This window comes from Bombina bombina, chromosome 5 (genome assembly GCF_027579735.1).
Source record: "Bombina bombina isolate aBomBom1 chromosome 5, aBomBom1.pri, whole genome shotgun sequence".
NCBI classification, from domain to species: domain Eukaryota; kingdom Metazoa; phylum Chordata; class Amphibia; order Anura; family Bombinatoridae; genus Bombina; species Bombina bombina.
In genome coordinates, this window is record NC_069503.1 from 124,789,845 (window position 1) to 124,812,360 (window position 22,516).

The 22,516-nt window shown below is 45.0% G+C and overlaps 1 protein-coding gene across 2 annotated transcripts in view; it reads right to left on the reverse strand.

The window, feature by feature from the left end:
• The window catches only part of LOC128660069 (uncharacterized), a 197,112-nt gene that overhangs the window by 100,970 nt on the left and 73,626 nt on the right, over positions 1-22,516 (reverse strand). For both annotated transcript variants that reach the window (XM_053713677.1, XM_053713676.1), the window contains exons 3-6: positions 11,209-11,292; positions 4,017-4,103; positions 3,535-3,588; positions 1,790-1,960 (exon numbers count right to left, since the gene is read on the reverse strand). In XM_053713677.1, coding sequence (XP_053569652.1) covers positions 1,790-1,960; positions 3,535-3,588; positions 4,017-4,103; positions 11,209-11,292 — 396 coding nt within the window. The remainder of the gene's footprint in view (positions 1-1,789; positions 1,961-3,534; positions 3,589-4,016; positions 4,104-11,208; positions 11,293-22,516) is intronic.

The following is a 22,516-nucleotide window of genomic DNA, read 5'->3' on the forward strand; positions in this document are numbered from 1 at the left end:
AGGGGTACAGTAAATAAAGAAAGGCAATGCAGACTGGGGCAGAAAGATGACAGTGCCCTGTGCAATCTAAATAGTATTGGAAGGTGACCAAAGGTGGGTGAGTGCCGTCTCTAATGATGACATCATCACCACTGAAGATAAGTGTATTATATTTGTAACATTAAATTAAATAACAGAACTATCTAAATTCCAGATATAATGGGGCATATGTATCAAGCTCCGAAACAGCAGTTATGAAGCAGCGGTCACAAAGACCGCTGCTCCATAACTTGTCTGCCTGCTCTGAGCAGGCGGACAGACATCGCTGGAAATCAACCCGATCAAGGGTTGATTGACACCACCCTGCTGGTGGCTGATTGGCCGCGAGTCTGCAGGGGGGCGGCGTTGCACCAGCAGCTCTTGTGAGCTGCTGGTGCAATGCTGAATACGGCGAGCGTATTGCTCGCCGTATTCAGCGAGGTCTGGCGGACCTGATCCACAGTGTCGGATCAGGTCCGCCAGACCTTAATAACTAGAGGCCAATATGTAGATTTATTTAATTTATAAAAAGTAAAATCCCAGTCTTTACCCCACCTCTCCCTCTAACTCTCTCTACCAGTCTTTAATCTAAATGATTGTAGTGAGTAGCCTATATTAGCCTAAAACTCTTTGGGGCTTATTTATCATCGGTCTTGCGGACCTGATCCGACAGTGCGGATCAAGTCCGCAAGACCTCGCTGAATGCGGAGAGCAATACGCTCTCCGCATTTAACATTGCACCAGCAGCTCATAAGAGCTGCTGGTGCAACGCCGCTGACTCGCGGCCAATGGGCCGCCAGCAGGGAGCTGTCAATCAACCCGATCGTACTCGATCGGGTTGATTTCTGGCGATTCCTGTCCGCCTGCTCAGAGCAGACGGACAGGGGTATGGAGCAGCGGTCTTTAGACCGCTGCTTCATAACTGCTGTTTCTGGCGAGTCTGAAGACTCGCCAGAAACACGGGCCCACAAGCTCCTTACGGAGCTTGATAAATGGGCCCCTTTCTCTCAACTAGCACTTTACTTGACCCACTCCAGTTTGGTTTTGTACCCTAAACACTAAACATAAACTGTTATCACTAAGGTAACCAATGATCTGTTGCCAGCTAATGCAAAAAGCCACGCCTCCTTACTTCTAGACCTACTGCTTGTATTTAACACAGTAGAGCATCTTATGCTCATACAAAGTCTCCATTCTTTTGGTACCTGAGACAAAGGCCTCGTGTTTGCTTCCTACTCATCAACTGTTCATTTAGAGTTTATTGTTTGTTTGCAAACAAGAAGAATCTGAGCCGGCAGCAACATAGGAGAAAGAGGAGCTGTTTCTTTGTGACTATCGTTCCCCCTTGTACGCTAGCACTGACTGCTTCAAACATGGTGTCAGGCTTTTCTGTAAAAATATGGCGTGGCAGCCATTTTGTAAACCCTTCTACCATATTGTAAAGGCAAATCCTTACACTTTCCTTATACTGTGATCCCTGTATTGCAGGGGGGCACACCGAGGTGTCAAACTTGATGCCGGCAGATCTAGATGTGCCCCATAGCGGAGCAAGCCCAGTATTAATTGAGACGTAGTTACTTCCCTGGGATGTATATATCAGGGATACACAGTAACTGTTATTTACATAGGTTTTAACCTATGATGTGGTGGTTGGGAAGTGTAATCAGTCATTATGTGTTATAGTGAATGTTGCAGGGACATAGACCAGAAACACCCTTAGCATGAGCCTAACCCAGCAATGCGTCAATATAAGCAGACTGTTTCCTCTCACCTTCAGATCTGTGTGTTGTGTGATCTGCGGGTTGTCCTGTACTGTCTCCGTCACATTGCAGCAGTGTAAGCAGCGATCGGCTGTAGTGTTGCCGCCAACTGTCAGCTGCTCAGTAATGTTCTTATTTCCTAAAGTCCCGAACGCTGTTTTATTACTGTTCTTCCAAAGATCCTAGAGGAGAAAGTTTAAGACATATTATTTACTGTTTGCAAAACCGGTCTGTGTAACTTGTTGCAAAAATGCAAAGAAAAAAAAAGTGTAATTTAAAGATATTTAAACCTTCTCCCTTAATATTCGCAAGTTGCGAGTCATTTTCCATTATCATCAATTGAGCAGCACCTGTCACTTAAAGGGATATGAAACCCAATTTTTTTATTTCACGATTTAGATAGAACGCACAGTGTTAAACAACTTTCTAATTTACTCCTATTATAATTTTTCCTTCATTCTCTTGGTATCTTTATTTGAAAAATTAGGAATGTAAGCTTAGGAGTCAGCCCATTTTGGGGTAGCACTTGCTGATTGGTGGCTACATTTATCTAAAGCTCTCTGTGCTTGTGAGGTTCTATAGTTCTTTAGTACTATAAAGCCCCTATTCTAATTCAATAAAGGCAGTTTTTACCATTAGAATAGTGTGTATCACAAAGGGTGTTACTTGCCTTATAGGGCTCACAAAAATGTGTTAATTTAAAAATATATATATATAACAAATAAATTAAATATTGAAATAAAAATATGCAATCAAAAAATGTATTGTTAAATCACATTAAAAATTGTGTAAGTTAAATTTTGTATTGAAATTATGCAGGAAAAAAATATTTAAAGCCTTAAAGGGACAGTAAACCTCAAAAATAATGTTATATAATTCTGAAGATAGTGCAGAATTATGTAACATTATATTAGCCTTATCTGTATTAAACGTAATATTCCCTTTTAATTTTAAAAACCCCCGGCTGTTTTACAGACCCGCTCTCTGCTCTCTGCTGAGCGGGTCTGTTTTATTCACACAGCGCATCAGGCCAGCTGTATAGTCACAGCCCGGCCCGACCGCGCCATAACACTAAGTGCAGCTCGCTCCTGCTGTCAGACAGAGCAGTAGCAAGCTGCACTTTGTGTTATGGCGCAGTCGGGCCGGGCTGTGACTATACAGCTGGCCCGATGCGTTGTGTGAATAAAACAGACCCGCTCAGCAGAGAGCGGGTCTGTAAAACAGCCAGGTTTTTTTTAAATTAAAAGGGAATATTACGTTTAATACAGATAAGGCTATTATAATGTTATATAATTCTGCACTATGTGCTTAATTATATAACATTATTTTTAAGGTTTACTGACACTTTAATATAACATGGAAACCAATCATACAATTTTAAACATCTTTCCAATTGACTTCTACTTCATTCTCTTGATATCCTTTGCTGAAGGAGCAGCATGCACAACTGAGATCTAGCTGAACAGATCTAGTCAGCCAATAACAAGAGGCAAATGTGTGCAGACGCCAATCACCAGCTAACTTTTACTTGTGCAGGGTATGTACATATTCTTTTTTCAACAATGGACACCAAGAGAAAAAAGCACATTTGAAAATAAAATTGTTTTAAGATAGCATGCGCTATCTGAATCATGCAAATTAATTTTGAATTTCCTATCCCTTTGAGGTGCACAGTATAAAGCATTATAAAACTATACTGCGCATGCTGTGAAATTTGTATTTATATACAAAATTTAAAACGTATGGTTTTCCTTACTGTAAAACGCGTTTTCTCTACACATTTTCCCCTGCAGTTCTTGCTGTTTTTTTCCTGCAAAATAAAAGGTGCAAAAATTGTGAAAAAAATACGCAAAACACTTATTACCCTAATAGATAAACACATGTATAGGAAAAAAAGAAGAAGTTTTGATTATTTGCCCTACGAATCTATACAAAACATAATTTTGAACACAATCTCAGCCAGCTGGAGAGCGCATGAAGAGGACCTCGTGTTCAAGATGAGGACCACTGCAGCCGCCATCATCATCGGTGTGTACCTTTATGGGGTTAGTGTTAGTTGTTTTTTAGATGGAGCAAAGGAAAGTGGAGAGCTGATTAAGCGCGCAGCAACTTAAGGGTTAACTTTTGGCTTGATTGCTAGGTGTATTGCTGTCTAGGTGTCTTAGCTGGTCTGACAGCTAGAGGGAGATGTTGCAGAGCCTATATTAGTGACTGCAGGCAGGAAGTAGGGTCACTAACCTGTTTCTTGTCTTGCAGGTGGAACAATGGTGAAGCCTCGTCGCTCTTCCAGGGCTCCAAGGCGGTTTGGCGAGGATCAGGAGACACCTGAAAAGAGGAAGAAAACATCAGTTTCTACAATGGGTGATGTTATCCCTCCCTCTGCTATGCCTTTTCCCCATGCTACATATTCCCTCTTGTACTCTTCTGCAGCTGCTACTGCCCCTTCTTTTCTTCCTGCCTATTCTATATCTCTCCCCTCTACCTCTGTTCTGCCTTCTCTGGTTTTTTTCTTCACCTTCAGCTGTCCCTGCTGTGTCTTTTTCTTCTTCCCTGTCTGTCCCTATATTCTCTTCTACCCCTTCTATTTTTTCTTTTCCCCCTGTTGGCCTTTCTTTGGCCTTAGCCCCTTCCTTATTAGCCCCCCTTCCCTCCGGTCCTGCCCCCCTTTCCTCCGGTCCTGCCCCCAGGTTACAAAACCCTGGGCCATCTACAGAGTCCATGTCCCCCCTCCTCCTTGAAGACACGCCTGTGTCTTATGGATCCAGCTCTCCTCCTCTGACTCCTGGACAAAGGGAGGTCGGAGGAGGCGAGGCGGATCAGGGGCCGGTACCGCTGCAATTTTCTGGTCCCATGCGGTTGGCCTCTTCTCTTCCTAGCCCTATTGCGCACGCGGTGTCGCAAGCTCCGCCCCCACAACATCATGTGGCCTCCGGGTTGCGCCATCTTGCTTCACAGAAGTCAGTGCACAGAGACCTGAGGCAGCAGGAAGGCCTCAAAGGAAGCGGCCATCGTCAGCACTGATCCCCACTAAGGTAAGTGGGGCATCCGGAGTTGGCGGTGACCGCCTGGGGGGAAAAGTAGCAGTCAAAAAAGGGCAGTGTGGCAGTAGGAGGGGTAAAGAGCCCATGAAGAGAGTACAAGGGGTTAAAATGGGAGCAAGCAAGAGGAGTGAAAAAGTTAGGGAAGGGCATAAATTAGGTGAATTAGCCCCTACTGGAAAAGGCATAAAAAATAAAGGAGTTTACATGAATATGTTGTCAAGCCTTAAAAAGAGGCTGCTAGCTAGAGGGTCATGCATTTTGCAGGGTGTGGGTGGACTAGAGACACAGGAACAGGGAGCGGGGGCCTCATCGTTGACTCCAGTGATACCCCCACTTGCCCTCTTGTTTTACAGGTTTCAATGGCGTCATCGGCTACTGCCGTATCTGTTGGCGAAGCGGCTGCGGCAGTGCAGAGCAGGCTGGGATGTCAGCGGCTACTGTGACTCCTGCGGTGAGACAGATCCCCCGGCCTACACCATTAATATCCGTTCCTGCGTCTTCTGGAGCTGAGGTGATGGCTGGAGCTGGTGAGCCATTAACTGCACCACACTTTAGGGGGAAGGATAGTTACTCCACGGGAGACTCCAACAGTTCTTCAGGGTTTAAGGATAAGGGTCAGCGCAAGCTATTTAGATACATCAGAAAAATAGCAGATGTGAAAGGGGCCAGCGCGGTGGGCCCTGTTAATTTAGGGGCATCAGCAGGGGCTCAGGGAATAACAGGCTCTAGTTCTCTGTCAGGTAGCCAAGCAAGTTCCTCCAAGTCACTTGTGGCGAACACATCTGACACTTATCCATGTATAGTGCATTCGCTGCATTCTCATCTTAAGTCGCGTATAGCCAGGCGCATTAAGGAAGGGAGATACGTTAAGATATTTGAGCTTTCTAGGTTGGCGCAAGATTTGAAGGAAAGGGTCGAAGAGGGGACAGGAGATAAAAAGTTAAGAGGCCTGAGACTTATGAGGAGTGGATGCGCTGCTTCCGCGTGTTGGCATCCTGCTACTTGGAGGCTAACCCTCAACATAACCTCAATATCCTCAAATATATTGAAGTCATAGATGACATTCATACCAGAGGAAGAGGGACAGCATGGCGTCAATATGACGCCGAATTCAGGCGTAGGTTAGAGTCCAATCCTATACTTAATTTTGGGATGAAGGAGATGGATTTGTTTTCAGGTCTAGAATTATCAGATAGTGTAGCCATGGTGCCAGCAAGGCCCGCAGTGTCAAACATACCGAATAGACAGTTCCGGAGGCGTGGAGGGAGAGAATGTTGGTTTCAGGAAAAGCAGTGTGACAAGGGTTTACACTGTCTTTTTCTGCACATCTGCATCTATTGCGGTGGGCCTCACAAAGGGACGGACTGCCCCAGGCGTCGGGAGTCAGGTGGGGGGAGGGCTCCATTTAGATCGTCTCCTGCGGGAAAGGGCCCATACACCCCTGAATCTAGGGGAAATTTGTAGCTTGCTTAGGGCTTGTCCTGACCAGGCGGCAACAGGCTTCCGCAGGTCCGGGTTATCATTTGGTTTTCGCATTCCAGTTAGGAGTCCGTTTCCCCCTTTCCTGTGGTTCATAACCTTAAATCAGCTGTTCAACACCCCCAGGCTGTTGAAGAAAAATTAGCGAAGGAAGTAGACTTAGGGCGTATGGCGGGTCCTTATTCTTGCGTCCCCTTAGAGAATCTAGTTATCTCCCCACTCGGAATAGTGCCCAAGAATGAGACAGGGAAGTTTAGGCTGATTCAACATTTGTCTCACCCGGAAGGAGCGTCTGTGAATGATGCTCTCGACAAAGGAGACACTTCAGTATCATTTGAGTCCTTTGAATCTGCCCTGGCGGTCATTCAAGGGCTTGGTCCAGAGGCAGAGATGGCAAAGGTGGACATCGCTTCTATCTGATGGGGTGCATGTTCCAGGATCGGTATTACGTGGATCGCTGCTTGCCAATGGGTTGCGCAATATCGTGTGCATATTTTGAACTGTTTAGTTCTTTTTTGCATTGGGTGGTGGTTCACGAGTCCGGGCTGGTGCAGGTAGCTCATTATTTAGATGATTTCCTTTTCTTGGGGAGGGCGGGATCTGGGGATTGCGCTAGGCTTCTGACTATCATGCAACAATTGTCCTCGTGTTTAGGCGTTCTGTTTGCAGCCGAAAAGACGGAAGGTCCATGCACGCGCATTGTATTTTTAGGCATAGAAATTGATACCGTAGATGGAGAATGCAGACTGCCAGGTCAAAAAGTTGATTCTGCCTTGTCAGCCATCCAGGCCATCAGGGAGGCTGGTAGGTCCATGCTTCAGGACTTTCAATCTTTGCTAGGCCTATTGAACTTCGCGTCCAGGGTGATCCCCATGGGTAGAATATTTAACCGGAGGATTTCCCTAGATATTCAGAAGGACCTGACAGTTTGGTTTTTGTTCTTGCTGGAATTCAACGGCATGAGGATTTGGTTGCCCAAACCGGTCAGCAGCCAACAATTGCACTTGTACACCGATGCGGCAGGGAGTCATGGGTTGGGGGCTTATTTTGAGGGATCTTGGTGCGCATCCACCTGGCCGGCCGAATGGAGCGGCACAGGGTGGTTAAAAAACTTGGCATTACTTGAGCTCTTCCCCATTTTAGTGGAGTTATGGTATGGGTGATTACAGAACCGGGCGGTCAATTTTTGGTGTGACAATCTGAGTGTAGTTCACGCCATCAATAGGCTGTCTGCTTCTTCCCCTCCGGCAGTTAACGTCTTGCGCCAATTAGTTTTGCTCTGTTTGCGACATAACATTTCATTCACGGCGAGGCATGTTCCCGGGGCACGCAATGTCATTGCGGACACTCTGTCCAGGGGTCAGTGGGATAGTTTAGGGAAGTAGCACCCGCTGCTTTAGCTCAGGGTGATGACTGTCCTGCTTATCTCTGGCAGGTGGTGAGTTCTGGGGAACTGCGCTAAGGTTACTACAAGGGTCGCTGGCGGAAAAAAACTGGCAATCGTACCGCAGGCGATTGGGAGAAGTTTTTGTTCAGGCAGGGGCTTTCTTGGAGAATGCAGGACACACACAGTTTTTTACAGTGGGTTGCATGTTTGCATGAGAAGGGCCTGGCGCCAGACGCCATTACCAGTCGGGCCGCAGCCATTTCTTTCTTTTCCAAATTGTATGGAGTCCCAGATGTCTCCAAATCTTTCCTAGCTAGGGCTGCTATTAAGGGAGCACATAGATTGAAGGGGGTAACTAAGGACATTAGGGAACCAATCACTAGGGGGAGGCTAGGTACCATGATTCAGGTCCTCCCGTCAATCTGTAGCTCTGAGTACGAAGTCGTCCTCTTTGCTGCAGCATTTTCCCTTGCATACTTCGCCACGCTGCGTATTAGTGAGTTGGTAGCTCCTTCTAAGGTTTCAACAGGGTCAGCGCTGCTTAGGGATCATGTTAGGAATGAAGGAGGAGCTATTTTAGTTTTTGTGGCACGTTCCAAGACTGATGAGACGGGTAAGGGTAGATGGCTCAATTTGCTTTCGCAGGTGGAGCCATCAATTTGCCCAGTTAGGTTGTGCAGAAGGTTTTTGGAACTTAGGCCAGTGGTTGAGGGTGTGTTCCTGGTTCACGAAAATTGGTCATTCTTATCCAGGTTTCAATTTCCAGGTAGTCATGAAGAAAGTGGTTTCAAGTTTAGGGTGGAATCCCTCTGTGGTGGCCCCGCATTCTTTCAGGATTGGTGCCGCTACAGACACGGTCTTGGCTGGGTCTTCTGAGAGTGAAATTAAGGTTTTAGGTAGGTGGGCTTCAGCCAAATTTAAGAAATATATACGGCCGCTGAAGCAGGAAGTTGTTTAGTGGTTCTTAATGTAGCTCAGATTTGTTCTGTTGTTGCTTAGGTGGGGGAAGCCAGGTTTGTTTTTATTTCTTTTGTTATTGTAGATGAGGGGCTGCCGTGCAAAAGAGTGTGGATCTTTGGACATTCGTATGTCCATTGGGCAGCTTTGCGTGCAGCAGCAAGTGCAGGAGGCTTGCAGTTGGAGTTGCCGTCACGGAGGCTGGGCATTCGTTTGCTAGGAAAGCGTGGAATGATGTGGTCGGATTTGCCGACTCAAGTGGCAGAGGCCAGAAGGAGGTGGGGGCGTCCCCATGTGATTGTATTACACTTAGGCGAAAATTATGTTGGGACTATGCCCATGGGGGAATTTGCTAGTGTCATGCTATGCTAGCAGATATTAGGTGGTTGGCGGCTCAGTTTCCTGGGATCAAGATTATCTGGTGACAGATTATTTCTAGAAACATGTGGAGTCACATGAGTTCCCGTAAGGCAGGCTTTAGGGTGAAGAGAAAGCTTAATAGGGACGTAGGTAGGGCAGTGTTAGCTGCAGGGGGTAAGGTTATTGATTGCCCAGTCTCTTCCGCAGGGATGAGGTACATCTGTCAGATACGGGTACTGATTTGTTTTTACACAATATTAGGCGTTCACTGGCTTCCCTTTGTGTTTAGTGGCGGCAAGAGTTCCTTGTCCTCTTTGGGTGGCAGCAGCAGGGGTGTGACAAATCTCCGGTTGGGGCAGCCTGGCAGGGTGAAAAGAGGAGGGGGACAGGCGAGCACATTCAATGTCAGCCACAAGGGCTGACGCTCTGTGGCTCCCTGCACCATACCTCCTAAAAAAGCCCTCCAGGCTGTCGGAATGGGGGGCGCCCCCCATTCCTTTAGGGCAGTCACACCCCTTTCTTAGGAGTTGTAGGACAGGGATGTTCTTGCCGGCCAACGCTAAGTTATTATTACTAAGTTATTTAAGTTTAAGTATTAAGTTATTCTTTAATAAATGCAACCCTTGTCCCCGGACGGGGAAGGGTTTTTTTCTCCCATAACTGGTGTCCGTGTGTTTATTGTGGTTATTGGGTTAAGGGTATTGTATCACATAGCAGGTAAGGTATAGAAAGTTTTACCCTTAGGAAAGTGGAGAGCTGATTAAGCGCGCAGCAACTTAAGGGTTAACTTTTGGCTTGATTGCTAGGTGTATTGCTGTCTAAGTGTCTTAGCTGGTCTTACAGCTAGAGGGAGATGTTGCAGAGCCTATATTAGTGTCTGCAGGCAGGAAGTAGGGTAACTAACCTGTTTCTTGTCTTCCCTCCCTTCCCTCCCAAGTTACAGATGATCGGTTTCCAGTTATGGATGGTGTGTTCCAGTGGACTGTGGTCTGCGGAGATGCCGGCAATAGTATCACTTTGGCTGGGGGCTGAATAATCATTCGGACCTTAGTAAACCCAGAGTGCTGTATTTTCCTCTTAGGGACCCCCCTTCGGAACTAACAGTCTTTTGGCCGAGGAACCGTTGTCTTAGGAGTTTGGGGGTCCCTCAACTCCAGTTAGGTAGGAACATGGCGTCATGTTTCCTGTTGCGGCGGCAGCAGGGGTGTGACAAATCTCCGGTTGGGGCAGCCTGGCGAGGTGAAAAGTGGAGGGGGACAGGCGAGCACATTCAACGTCAGCCGCAAGGGCTGACGCTCGGTGGCTCCCTGCACAATCCCTCCTAAAAAAGCCCTCCAGGCTGTTGGAATGGGGGGCGTTTATTGTGGTTATTGGGTTAAGGGTATTGTATCACATAGCAGGTAAGGTATAGAAAGTTTTATCCTTAAGAGCTGAATGCCTACAAAAGGTCATTCTAAGGGCTACTTGTAGTTTAATTTTAGAATAGGACTTTTTTTATTTTGCGGTGTAAGATAACATTTTAATTTTTTTGGTAATTACTTTTTTTTATGTTCTGTAATGTTAGCCTTTTTATTTTTTGTAATGTAAGTTTTTTTTAAAATGTTTTTTATTTTACAGGTAAGTATTTTTTTAAGGTAGTTAGGATTTTTTTGTAAATTTAGTTTTTTTTTATTTGGGTTAAGTTAGAGGATGTTAGGTTAGGGGGTTTAGATGTGTATTACTTTGCAATGTGGGGGGGGGGGGCAGTTTAGGGGTTAATAGTATATTCAGGTACTTTGCGATGTTGCGGATGGGGGTTTAGGGGTAAATAGTTTAGTGATGTGGGGAAATTGCGATTTAGCGGTTAATTGTTTATTTAGGTACTTTGCAAAGTTGAGGGATGGCGGTTTAGGGGTGATTAGTGTAGTTTAGTGTAACTGTTTCATCTGTACAAACTTTTTGCGTACTTTTTTTAAGTCTCGTAAAAAGTTTGAGCGGTAAATGCAATTGTGCTTGCTAATTAGTGCTTTACGCTCCCATAGAAATATGGGGAGCGTAAATTACAGCGAGTTTGCGCAAAATTATTTTTTTCAGCTATCCACTTGTAATATGGATTTGAGCATAAAGAATACTGCGACCTAGTGCTAACTATAGCGCTTCATTTGTAATCTAGCCCATAATGTGCGCTTATTGCATTTATATAATGTGGCTTGTAAAGGACTCTTACCTCATGTGTCTCGTTACCAAGGCAACATCCATCACAGGTGTCATTGGCTTCTATGAGAGGTAAATCTTTGAAAGAAAAATCCAACTAGAAGAGAAAACAGTAAAATAAAAGGAAATTAAAATATTTAACTTGCAATTCCCCATAAAAAATATATTTTCTTTATTTTCCTCTCCTGCTGTTCCTGTAATTTATCTCTAAAATGTGTTTGTTTTTTCACTGCCCCAGAGAGGCTGATGCTCTGCTTTATCTGGAATTCACAACCAGGACCACTGGTCTGAAGAAGTGGCATTCTTGCTCAGAAACGTCACTATAATAAATATCACAATTGACACAAGTCCATTGAGTGTGGATCTTTACTATATAATATATATATATATATATATATATATATATATATATATATATATATATATATATATATATATATATATATATACACAGGGCTTTTTTGTGGGGGGTACTCACCAGTACTGAGTACCCCCACTTCTGCCAACTCATAAGAGGTAATATTTGTAATCATCATTTAAATTTTCTAGTTTTCATAAAAGGGGGCTGCAAAATACATAAAACATTGTAAATAATGTTGTCCCTTTGCTTTTCTTAAAGTTACTGAGCAGAATTTATCAATCAATAATCAGTGAGTACCAGCACTTTTTTTTTAGTATATTTACACATATACTGTATCCCTTTTAAAACCTTTTTATGAATATGGAATTATATCTAAGTTTCTGTTTTATTAAAAAGTGTATACAGTTCATGTGTGTAATACATTATTTATTTTAATATGTTTTAAATGTGTTTTGTTAACATTTTCTTTTTTTTTACTTCAGGTCTGAAGTTGCGCTAAATATTGTAGCACAGTTTTGGGTTTTGTTTGAGGGCAAACTATAACTTTCAACTTGTAATATGAGCGCAAGTTAGCGCGTTTGCGATATATATTGAAAGAATAGGTTACGCTCGGGAGAAGTCAGCCGCAGTAACCCTTCTCTGGTTAATGTGCTTTACCATGTACTTGTAATATCAAGTTGCTCGCAAATGTTAGCGCGGTCCATCAATATTGCGTATCGCATCCCGTGCTATCATCAGCATGCCACTTGTAATCTGACCCTAATTGTTACATGAGGCAATAGACTTAGATAAGCAGTTTATTATAATTTACATTCAGTTTATTATCAGCATTAGGAATCTATTTGGAAGATGGCTGAATAGCAATATATGTTTCAATTTTTTTTTTAAAAAAGAAAAAGTTTGGAAGCCAAAGTTACAAATCCAGCTTAAAGGGACAGTCAAGTCCAAAATAAACTTTAATGATTCAAATAGGGCATGTAAATTTAAACAACTTCCCAATTTACTTTTAGCACCAATTTTGCTTTTTTTCTCTTGGTATTCTTAGATGAAAGCTAAACCTAAAAACGTTATGTGTGTGTGTCACAAAATAATAGTCATTCTTTATTAATCTTAGTGACCAGCCAATCAGAAGAGTGTCAAAGCTGATGATTAACCAATAAGAATTAATATTTTATAAAAAGAAGAGGAACCATTTGAAAAATAAGACCATGGTGAGGAACCTGAAAATCAGTTGCTGATGGGCAGAACAGCCTGAATTCCCAAAGTACTCAAGTAATACCAGCACACGCTAATGTGTGCTGCTATTACAAGCTAAGCACAATGAGAATGCAAGTTCACGTTCGCATTGCTAGGAAGCATTGCCCTCACAAAACCGTGCTTCCATAGGCTCCAATGGGAGACTCGTTCTGATGACAGCATCAGAACCTAAGCACAGCGAAGGGGTAAGTAGCGCAGCATGGCAGCAAATATAAATATATATGTATGTAAGCATATACATATATATTTAAAGGGAACACACAGTTCCCATAAACTACAATGTTAAGGCATTTTTCTGTACTGTTTTTTTCTAACACCCCATTTCCCACCAACTTTAGCCCCAATAGGGATCAAGGAAAAGCAGGAGAAACATTAGGGTATATAGGTACCAGAAGAAAAAATGAGAGTCAATGACTTCATTCATTACTGTTGGGAACCAATACCCAAGCTACAGAGGACACTGAACGAAAAGAAGGGAGGGCAAAAAGGAAAATGCAGACCTTAATCTAAGGGCACCACAGCCTGCAACACCCTTTCTCCCAAAAGCTTCTTCAGCAGAAGCGAAAACTCAAATGTATATAACCTTGAAAAAGTATGTGAGGAGGACCAGGTAGTCTTCATACAAAACTAGCCCATATAAGCTTTGATCTTAAAAACTCAGAAAGAAGAAACTGCTCCAGTGGAATAAGCCGTTATCCTCTCAGGAGGCTGATGTTCAGTCTTCTTGTAAGACAAGCAGATGACACGACTCAACCAGAAAGATAAGGAAGTCACAATGGCCATCTGGCCCTTGTGTTATCCGCATACATCACAAACAAAGATGAGGATCTACTGAAGTCCTGAGTATCCCCAGAATGAGGAGCAAAACCTTCCTTCGAGGAGGAAGGATTAGGACAAAAAGAAGGAACAACAAATTCCTGATTAATGATGCAATTCAAGACCACCTGAGATAGGAAACCTTACTTAGTACATAAAGAACCGCCTTATCAGCATGAAAAATAAGGTAAGGCAGATCACACTGCAAAGCAGATAACTCAGAGACTCTGCGAACAGATGTGATAGTCAACAAAAGCAAAAAACCTTCCAGGATAGAGCTTAAGATCAACAGAAAGCATAAGTTCCAACAGATCTTCCTGCAAAACAAGAGAACAAGCTTGAGGCTTCCAGAGAGAGCAAGAGGTCTAAGCACAGGTCTGCTACTAGTCAGGGCCTGAACAAAAAAATGAACGTCTAGAAAATCCGATATCTCATAAGCAATAAGACCGACAGGGACAAGATCTGATCCACTAGAGAACAGGCGGATAGACCCTTCTCCAACCATCTTGGAGAAGAGACAGGATTCGGGCAGCCTTGACCTTGTGCCCTGGAAAACTACGTTCCTCACACTAAATGAAAGTGAATACTCCACACTTTGTGGTAAATACGGCGAGAGACCAGCTAGCTAACCTGGATCAAAAAGTCTATAACTCTATACGAAAAACTTCTCTGGGGGGGGGGCGGAGCTAGCTGCTTAACTGGAGAGACGTGTCTTGAAGGAGCTCTCCCTTAACTAAGCGATTTAAAGCTAAGATTAAATGCCCAAATTGTTAAAAGTACACTATTTTACCCCAGACTATACCCCAGTCCGATTACTGTGACTGGCTGAGGTAGATTGAAGCTTTTGAAATATATTATTGAGCGTAGCTGTGCTGTTGCCTGCACTCTCTGCCTTGCCGTCTGAGAAGAGACCTTACATTTGCTGGAGGCGCCAATCATCTACCCTACACTTCAGCAACCTCATCGCCCTAGACTAGGAACGAGCAATTCTCTGACTGCTTACCCCTGCTGCATGGAGGGCCGGGGCTCCGCTCCGGTGCGGCAGTGGTGTTACACCTCACGGGCTCCAGAGACAGAGGAACAGCCTGACACCTCCGGCGAACTAATCACCCTCAACAGAAGGTCCTACCTTGCCAGTCCGGTGGTGAGCGGCGGTTAAGATTGATCCGGCTGTGGCCGGTCCGGGACTGAGAGGTGAGCGGCCTTGAGGACACACTGCAAGTGGAGACATGCCGGGACCCTTTGGCGCGAACCTCCGCCATCTTGGGGCCTGCGACTACACACCATCCTTGTAGCGCAGCCCAACAGCTAGTGAACTTCATCTGTCCTGGCCATTGCCGAGTTCCGTTGTATGCCGATGAAGAGAGGTAAGAGAGAGCAGCTAGGGGGACACTACACAACACCTCTCCCTCAAATGTGACAGATGGCCAATTAACTCAGAGCCACATTACAGCGCGGTCACTTGTCAGACCGGGTCCCATCCAGCCTCTTGGCAAATATTACCCTTGGGATGCATGTTTGAGAGGGGAGCTCACTCATCTCCAGCCTAAACCTATAAGGGATCACACCCTATCCCCTCATAACTTAACTTTGCTGACTATACTAGCCTTAACAGCTTGTGGGTTGTGTTGCTGCTGCATATGTGAATCCCTTATCTTGCAGCAGGGAAACCTAGGAGACAGACAATAAAAATAAAAGCTAAGTTCTGACCTATTGTTCAGCCCTACTCTTTTAATCCTTTGGAGAAGGAGTTTAACTGGCAAGCAAAGTTTATGTACTTGTTCACCCAGTTGCACCAAAACAGCAACACTCCTTCACTCTCTTTAGCAGGTTTTCTGCAGATTACCTAAATAACTTTAATAATAAAAACCAAAACTTTTCACTGGAACTGCACTTGGACTTAAGGTTACATTAACGCTACATCTCAGGACACTCCCAAGTCCCTTTAAACACAGTACCTACTGGGAGGCAGACTTTGTTCTTAATTACTGCTGATTCTATTGACTGAGGCCACTGTCATAGAATTGTGATTTATTGTGCTGCTGCGTCAGCTTCTGTTCCTCTGTGGCCCAGCTCAGAGTGGAGTGTTTTATTTTATTTTTGTGTTGTGACCTTACATAACTTGCATTTTTCCTTTCACAGGACGACTGGTATTTAACTTTTTGGGCCCCAGTTGCTCCTGCCTGTTTGTAGCACTTATGTAAATCGTTAGCTAATAGAGAGAGCACATTTAGCCTCTCACCCTGTGCGCTGACCGGCAGAAGTCACTGTTCCAGGTACTCTGGGCTTAGCTGCCCATTTGTGTGTTAATATCATTTTCTATCATTGAACCCCCCCCTCTCGGACTCATCCTTTCCGGCCTGCTTACGTGGGCTGGTCACCACCACTCTCCTTTTCCCCTTCCTTCGGGTCGTATCCCTCCTTCCCTGAGTCCGAAGGGCACACCCCCCTTAAGTATTATAGAGGTGCCTCACTACAAGTAAAAGGGTAATCTAAATAAGGCGCCCGCCTGGCCTCTTTCTCCACCTGAGTTGGCATCTTTTGATACATACAAAGTCTTGTAGGGTAGCATTCTGCCCATAAACGCCGCTATGGGGAGATAGAGGTTACAAGTGGACGGCTGGCCCTACTCCGTTATGTAATACTAATGTGCATGTGTATTATCCTCTTTTTATTTTGTTAGCCTGTTGGGTCCAATAGCCTCCTTATCTATTCCTAATTCAAGCTCATTTGTTTAGTTGGAGGTATTCTCTTCTCATACGAAAATGCCACACAACGCCAGGAGACACTCGAAAACACCAGGTTCTGTGAAAAAAACGGTCCTGGATCATTTCACACAACCTCCCAAAGACCAGATTGAGGATTCCAATGAAGGTCTGAGTGATTCTGAATCTCTGGGGGATGGATCTCAACCTGACCGTATGCCTCAAGTGAGCTCACAACACCTAATAACGGAGGCAACTCTTAAAAAAATGCTTGCAAACCAAACTATCTCCATAACCAAGGAAATTCAGCGCAATCATGCTGAACTCCGTAAAGACATCTCTGAGATAGGTGACAGAGTGGACTCTCTGGAAAGAAAACAGGACGATCTTGCCACTGACCATACAAATTTGTTGTCCTACTCGGAATCTCTTGCGGATCAAATCAGCCAGCTGGAGTTCAAACTTGCTGATGTGGAGGATAGGGCACGCAGAAACAACGTAAGGTTTAGAGGAATACCAGAGGACATCCAACCGGCAGAGATTCAAAACTTCCTGAAAGATCTCTTTAAGGACCTGCTGGGACCAACAGAGGGGCTGACAGACACCATGGAAAGGGCCCACAGAGCCTTACGACCTAGAACAGTCTCACAGGAGAAACCGAGAGATGTCATAGTCTGCTTCCACAGTTTTATCTTTAAGGACAGACTCATGCAGGCGGCCTTTCGGAAGCCGCAGACATCGGAAAGATTTAAGGACATACAACTGCTGCCCGATTTATCCGCACACACTCTGCAGCACCGGAGATACTTCCAGCCAGTTACACAGATTCTTCGCAGGGAGAGTATTAAGTACAGATGGGGTTACCCTACTAAACTAATAATCACAAAAGACAACAAATCATTCACTGTGACTTCTCTTTCTCAAGGGACTTCTCTCCTTGGCCAATGGGGACTCATGGCAGTAGACCCACGGGGACCTCCGGCTGTTCAATCTAAGCTGAGAGTCACAGCCCCCGAATGGTCTGTTAAGGAACAAAGGCCAAAGAGGATGAGAACACAGCAGCCTACTGACGAAACCCAATTAGAGTCTCCATCCTCCTGAATATGAGCTTACCTATGTTATATTTTGCAGGTCTGATAGGATCAAATTTGCCTACCCCTACTCTCATTACCTTGTGTTGTTATGTTAACATGTAACGGAGTAGGAGCTGTATTATCTGAAAAATGTGACTTTTTACTCATATATGCCCACTTTCTACTGTTTCATGTTAGACTTATGTGTTTACACTGTTCATTGCTTTCCGATGTTTCATGTTAGGCCCTTGTGTTCACCTAGTCTTATATACTACAGACATGACACAATAAAATGTTCCTACCTCTGCTCTCCCTACCTTTTGCTGATACGCTGACGCGTCACTGAGCAGGGTGTGCATTGATTGAAACTATGTGTTTACACTGTTCATTACATTCTGTCGTTTCATGTCAGACCTCTGTGTTCACCCAGTTTTATATTTCACAGGCATGATATGATAAAATGTCCTCCTCTCCAATCTCCTCACCCTTTGTTGATATTCTAAAGTGTCATGGAGTAGGATCCGCATTGACTAAAATATGCAGCCTTTGATCATATGTAACCACATTCTATTGTCTTATGTTGGCATGTATGTGTAGATTGCTTATTGTATTTACTGCTTCCTATCAGGTTCCTGTGTTCATTTTGGTCCATTATGTTTTGGTTACGCCCTCCTTGGGGCCCACAGGTTTACACTTACTTGCACCTTAGTTTACCCTCCCATTGTTTATTCACTCAGCTAGTGGAGTGGGGCTGGACCTTCCAGCTCCTCTCATACATTTGCCCTTAGCTCCCCCCCTACAGGTTAACCCACACCAGGGTTCCACCTAGGTGGACTATTTCCACCTGTGCTGTCGGTACGTTTCCGCCTTACATTCTGATTAACCCCCTCCCTTCCCAACCCCTACTTACCTCATACCAAGACTTTAACCTAAGTTTCCCAGATATCCCTACTGCCCACCCACTCCCCTGGGCTAGTAGTGGGCCATGTCCCAATTACGAGTATGCACACATAATACCAGAGGCTTAAACTCTCCCTTCAAGAGGAGCCTACTCACTCGTATGCTTAACCACCACAACCCCGATGTTGTGTTTCTGCAAGAAACGCACTGGACGTTAGACGCTCCCCATAGATTCCACTCTCGCTCATATACGACCATAGAGTGCTCTTCATTTACAAAAAAAGTTTGAGGGACTGCGGTCCTGATCCACAGGAGGGTAGCTTACGAGGAAATTGAGGTAATAAGGGACCCCCAAGCTAGATACACTATAGTAGTCTGTAAGCTTGGTCATGTCACACATACCCTAGTTTCAGTATACCTTCCCAATTCCCAACAGCCTGCTTGCCTCAGAAAAATTCTGAGATTAATCGACCAACACAAACAGGGCAGAGTCATAATAGCGGGGGATTACAACATGATCTGGGACACTAAACTAGACCGCAAGACGTTATCCCCAACCAAGACCACCTCCCAACTAACTCTCCTCTCCACACGCTTTAAATCAATCATGTCTGAATTTGGATACTATGACATCTGGCGATCATTACACGCTACAGACAGGGATTTCACCCACTTCTCCCAGGTACACAAAACCTATTCTAGGTTAGATCATATCTTCTGCTCGGCGACGACCCTGGACTCAGTACTCCAATCTAGTATCCCCCTCTGCTCATGGTCCGATCACGACCCAGTACTGGCGGACCTACACACCAGTGACCCCTGTCTTCATAAAAGCAGGTGGTCTCTTCCGCGCAACATCCTAGCAGACATTCCCTTCAGGGAAGAGCTACGAAGAGATCTTATAGAACTTATTCAACTTAACGACAATGGTCAGACAACTGATGATACACTCTGGGGAGCTATTAAAGCGGTATCCAGAGGCTATATTATCCGCAAGCAAGCTCGCCTTAGGAAACTGGCTGGACTTTCCTTAGCCCAAGCCCACTGCAAACTTCGGCTGCTTGAATCCACCAACAGAGCTAGCATCTCTGAAGTACTGACCTCTCAGATCTCAGCCGTACGTGCGCATATTAATCACCTAGAGTTGCGACGTACTCAAGAGAACCTCACAAAACTTAAGCAGTTATTTTATTGTAAAGGCAATAGGGCCGATACTCTGTTAGCACACAAATTGCGTCAGCGGAATAGCATACACCAAATTTTTCACAACAACAAGACCCATAAACTCCCCTCACAGATAGGGGACTGCTTCTCAGACTACTATTCTAAACTCTACAACCTTGAGGGCACTGAAGTTAAAGCCCCCGCCTCCACACAACAGATTAAAATATTTCTAGAGTCCCTAAATTTACCGTCCTTGACGACGGAACAACAAGAGTCTCTGACCAACCCATTTACTCAGCTGGAAATTAAGCAGGTCATCCAGCACCTCAAATCCCTTAAGGCCCCCGGCCCAGATGGGTTCCCCGCACAGTTCTACAAAACTTATAGTCAAGAACTGATACCGCTGCTCCTTAGGTTTTTTAACACTGCCAGGCAAGAGGGAAGTTTCAAACGAGAATTCTTGGAGGCCGAAATTATCATGATTCCCAAACCAAACAAAGACCCCTCCTATTGCCCCAACTATAGGCCCATCTCGCTTATAAACGTTGATATAAAAATCTATTCCAAACTTCTCGCCAATCAAATATGCAAACTTCTGCCTACCCTAGTCAACCCAGACCAAGAAGGCTTCGTACATAATCGTGAGGGCCCGGATAACACTAGGCGCCTTATCAATATTGCTTGCGAATCGACGAGAATGAACAAGCCTTTCTCGGTTATCTCTCTGGATGCCGAGAAGGCTTTTGACAGGGTCAGATGGAGTTACCTTTGGGAGACTCTTGTCGCCTTCAAATTTCCCTCTGACATACGCCTCGCGATCCAAGCTTTATACTCCAACCCCACGGCAACGGTCAGGGGGGTAGGGTTCCATTCATCTCCATTCCCCATTTTTAATGGCACGAGGCAGGGTTGCCCACTCTCTCCGCTCCTGTTTGCGCTGGCAATTGAGCCTCTAGCAGAAACAATACGTACTGACAGGGACATTGTAGGAATTACACTTTCTGGCTCCAAACACAGCATCGCCTTGTTTGCGGATGATGTGACGGTGTTTTCTGCAGATCCGCTTCGCACAATCCCTAGACTTCTGAAAATCCTTGAGGCCTTTGGCTCCCTTTCCTTCTACAAGCTAAACACCCCCAAAACAGAAATTTACTTGTGGGGTTTTCCCCAAAAATATGTCACAGCCCTCCAAAGACAATTTGACTTCAAGTGGTCTAGCAAAGGGATTACCCACCTTGGAGTTCAAATTTCTAATGACTTGAAACAGATGGTCAAGGACAACTATATACCCCTCTTGGCGGACCTGAGAGCGTTAAAACATGTTTGGGATCATAAGAACATCTCTTGGATGGGCCGTATAGCGTCCCTTAAGATGTCGTTCCTCCCTCGGCTCACCTATATATTTAGATGCCTTCCAATTAGAATACCCACTCACCTTTTGCTACAGTTTCAAAGTGAGTGTACAAAATTTATTTGGCAAAACAAAACTCCTAGAATAGCTCATAAAACCCTGCAGTTCTCTGACCAGCTTGGGGGTCTGGCTTCCCCATCCATAGTAAAGTACTACGAGGGTGCCATGCTCACGCACATCTCCCAGTGGGGAGTGCTTCACTCACAAGACAGGTGGAGAGACATTGAACAAGCCTCATTACCGTTTGATATATACCTAAAAGATCTAATCTGGACCCCGGTCCATAGCCGCAGAACCCTAAAGATACATAACTCTGTAGTTTTGGAATGCCTGGCAATCTGGGATAAGATCCGGCACCGTAAACTAATTGCGCCGCACCCCTCCCCGATCACCTCTATCCCAGGCCTCTTTACAGGTCTCGCAGAAACACACCCCAATACGTGGGCTAGGTTGGGGGTAAAACAAGTTTCAGACTTTTGGTCAGAGACTAGTGACGATGGATATCTCTCGTTGTCTAAGGACAGACCAGGCGAAGACATCCCGCCCTACCTCCTATTCGAGTTCACTAGGATCAAGAGTTTCCTCTCTAGCTGGGGATTTTTTCCCTCTGCTCCACGTCAGCTTACCCCATGGGAGTCTGTATGGAAAGGAGGACGTAGACTCCACAAACCTCTTTCGAGACATTATAGTCTGCTGGACGGTACTGTGCCCCCAGACTTGGCCCCACACTTGCGTAAGTGGGACAATATTCTTCACTCTCGAATCTCGGCTAATGCTTGGCAGGGGTCCCTCACCTTAACCAAAAAATCATTACATTGTGTGACAATGTTCGAAACCTATTATAAAGTTATTTCCCAATGGTACCTGGTCCCCGCGTGGCTATCTAAGATGTTTCCGACATCTTCTCCGCAATGCTGGAGGGAATGTGGCTCCCACGGAAATATGCTTCACGTATGGTGGGAATGTCCTAGGTTGACTCCCCTGTGGAACACATGCTTCCGTACTCTGTCTGCTCTTAGGATTCAGCTACCAAAAAACCCTGCCACTGCACTTCTACACCTAAACTTGCAGGCCCTTCCTAAACATCAGCAGATTCTCTGCGTTTATCTCCTGTCATCAGTTAAAACCAATATTGCCAGACACTGGAAGAAAACTTCTCTAGGATAAGACTGAGCATTCAATTTCCACGCATTTGGTCTTAGAGACTCTAGGTCTTGAGTAGGAATGGACCTTGATCAGAAGGTCCATTCAATAAGGTAACCTCCACGGAGGGGAGGAGGACATTCTATTAGATTGCAAACCACGTCCTTTGGGGCCAGGACGATGTTATTAGAACCACCGGAGCCTGATCCTACTTGACGCAAGCCACTATTCGAGGGAGAATAGCCAATGGAGGAAAAAGGCATATGAGATTGAACCTCCATAAAACCACTAACGTGACTACTATTCATCTGAGTATCCCTCAAACTCGACCCGTACCTTGGTATAGAGACGAGAAGACATAAGATCTATTTCCGGAACTCCCCATCTGAGAGTTATGCCCGAAAAACACAGCAGAGTGGAGAGCCCACTCCCCCGGATGGAAGGATTGACTGTTGAGGAAATCCGCTTCCCAGTTGTCCACCCCAGTGGAC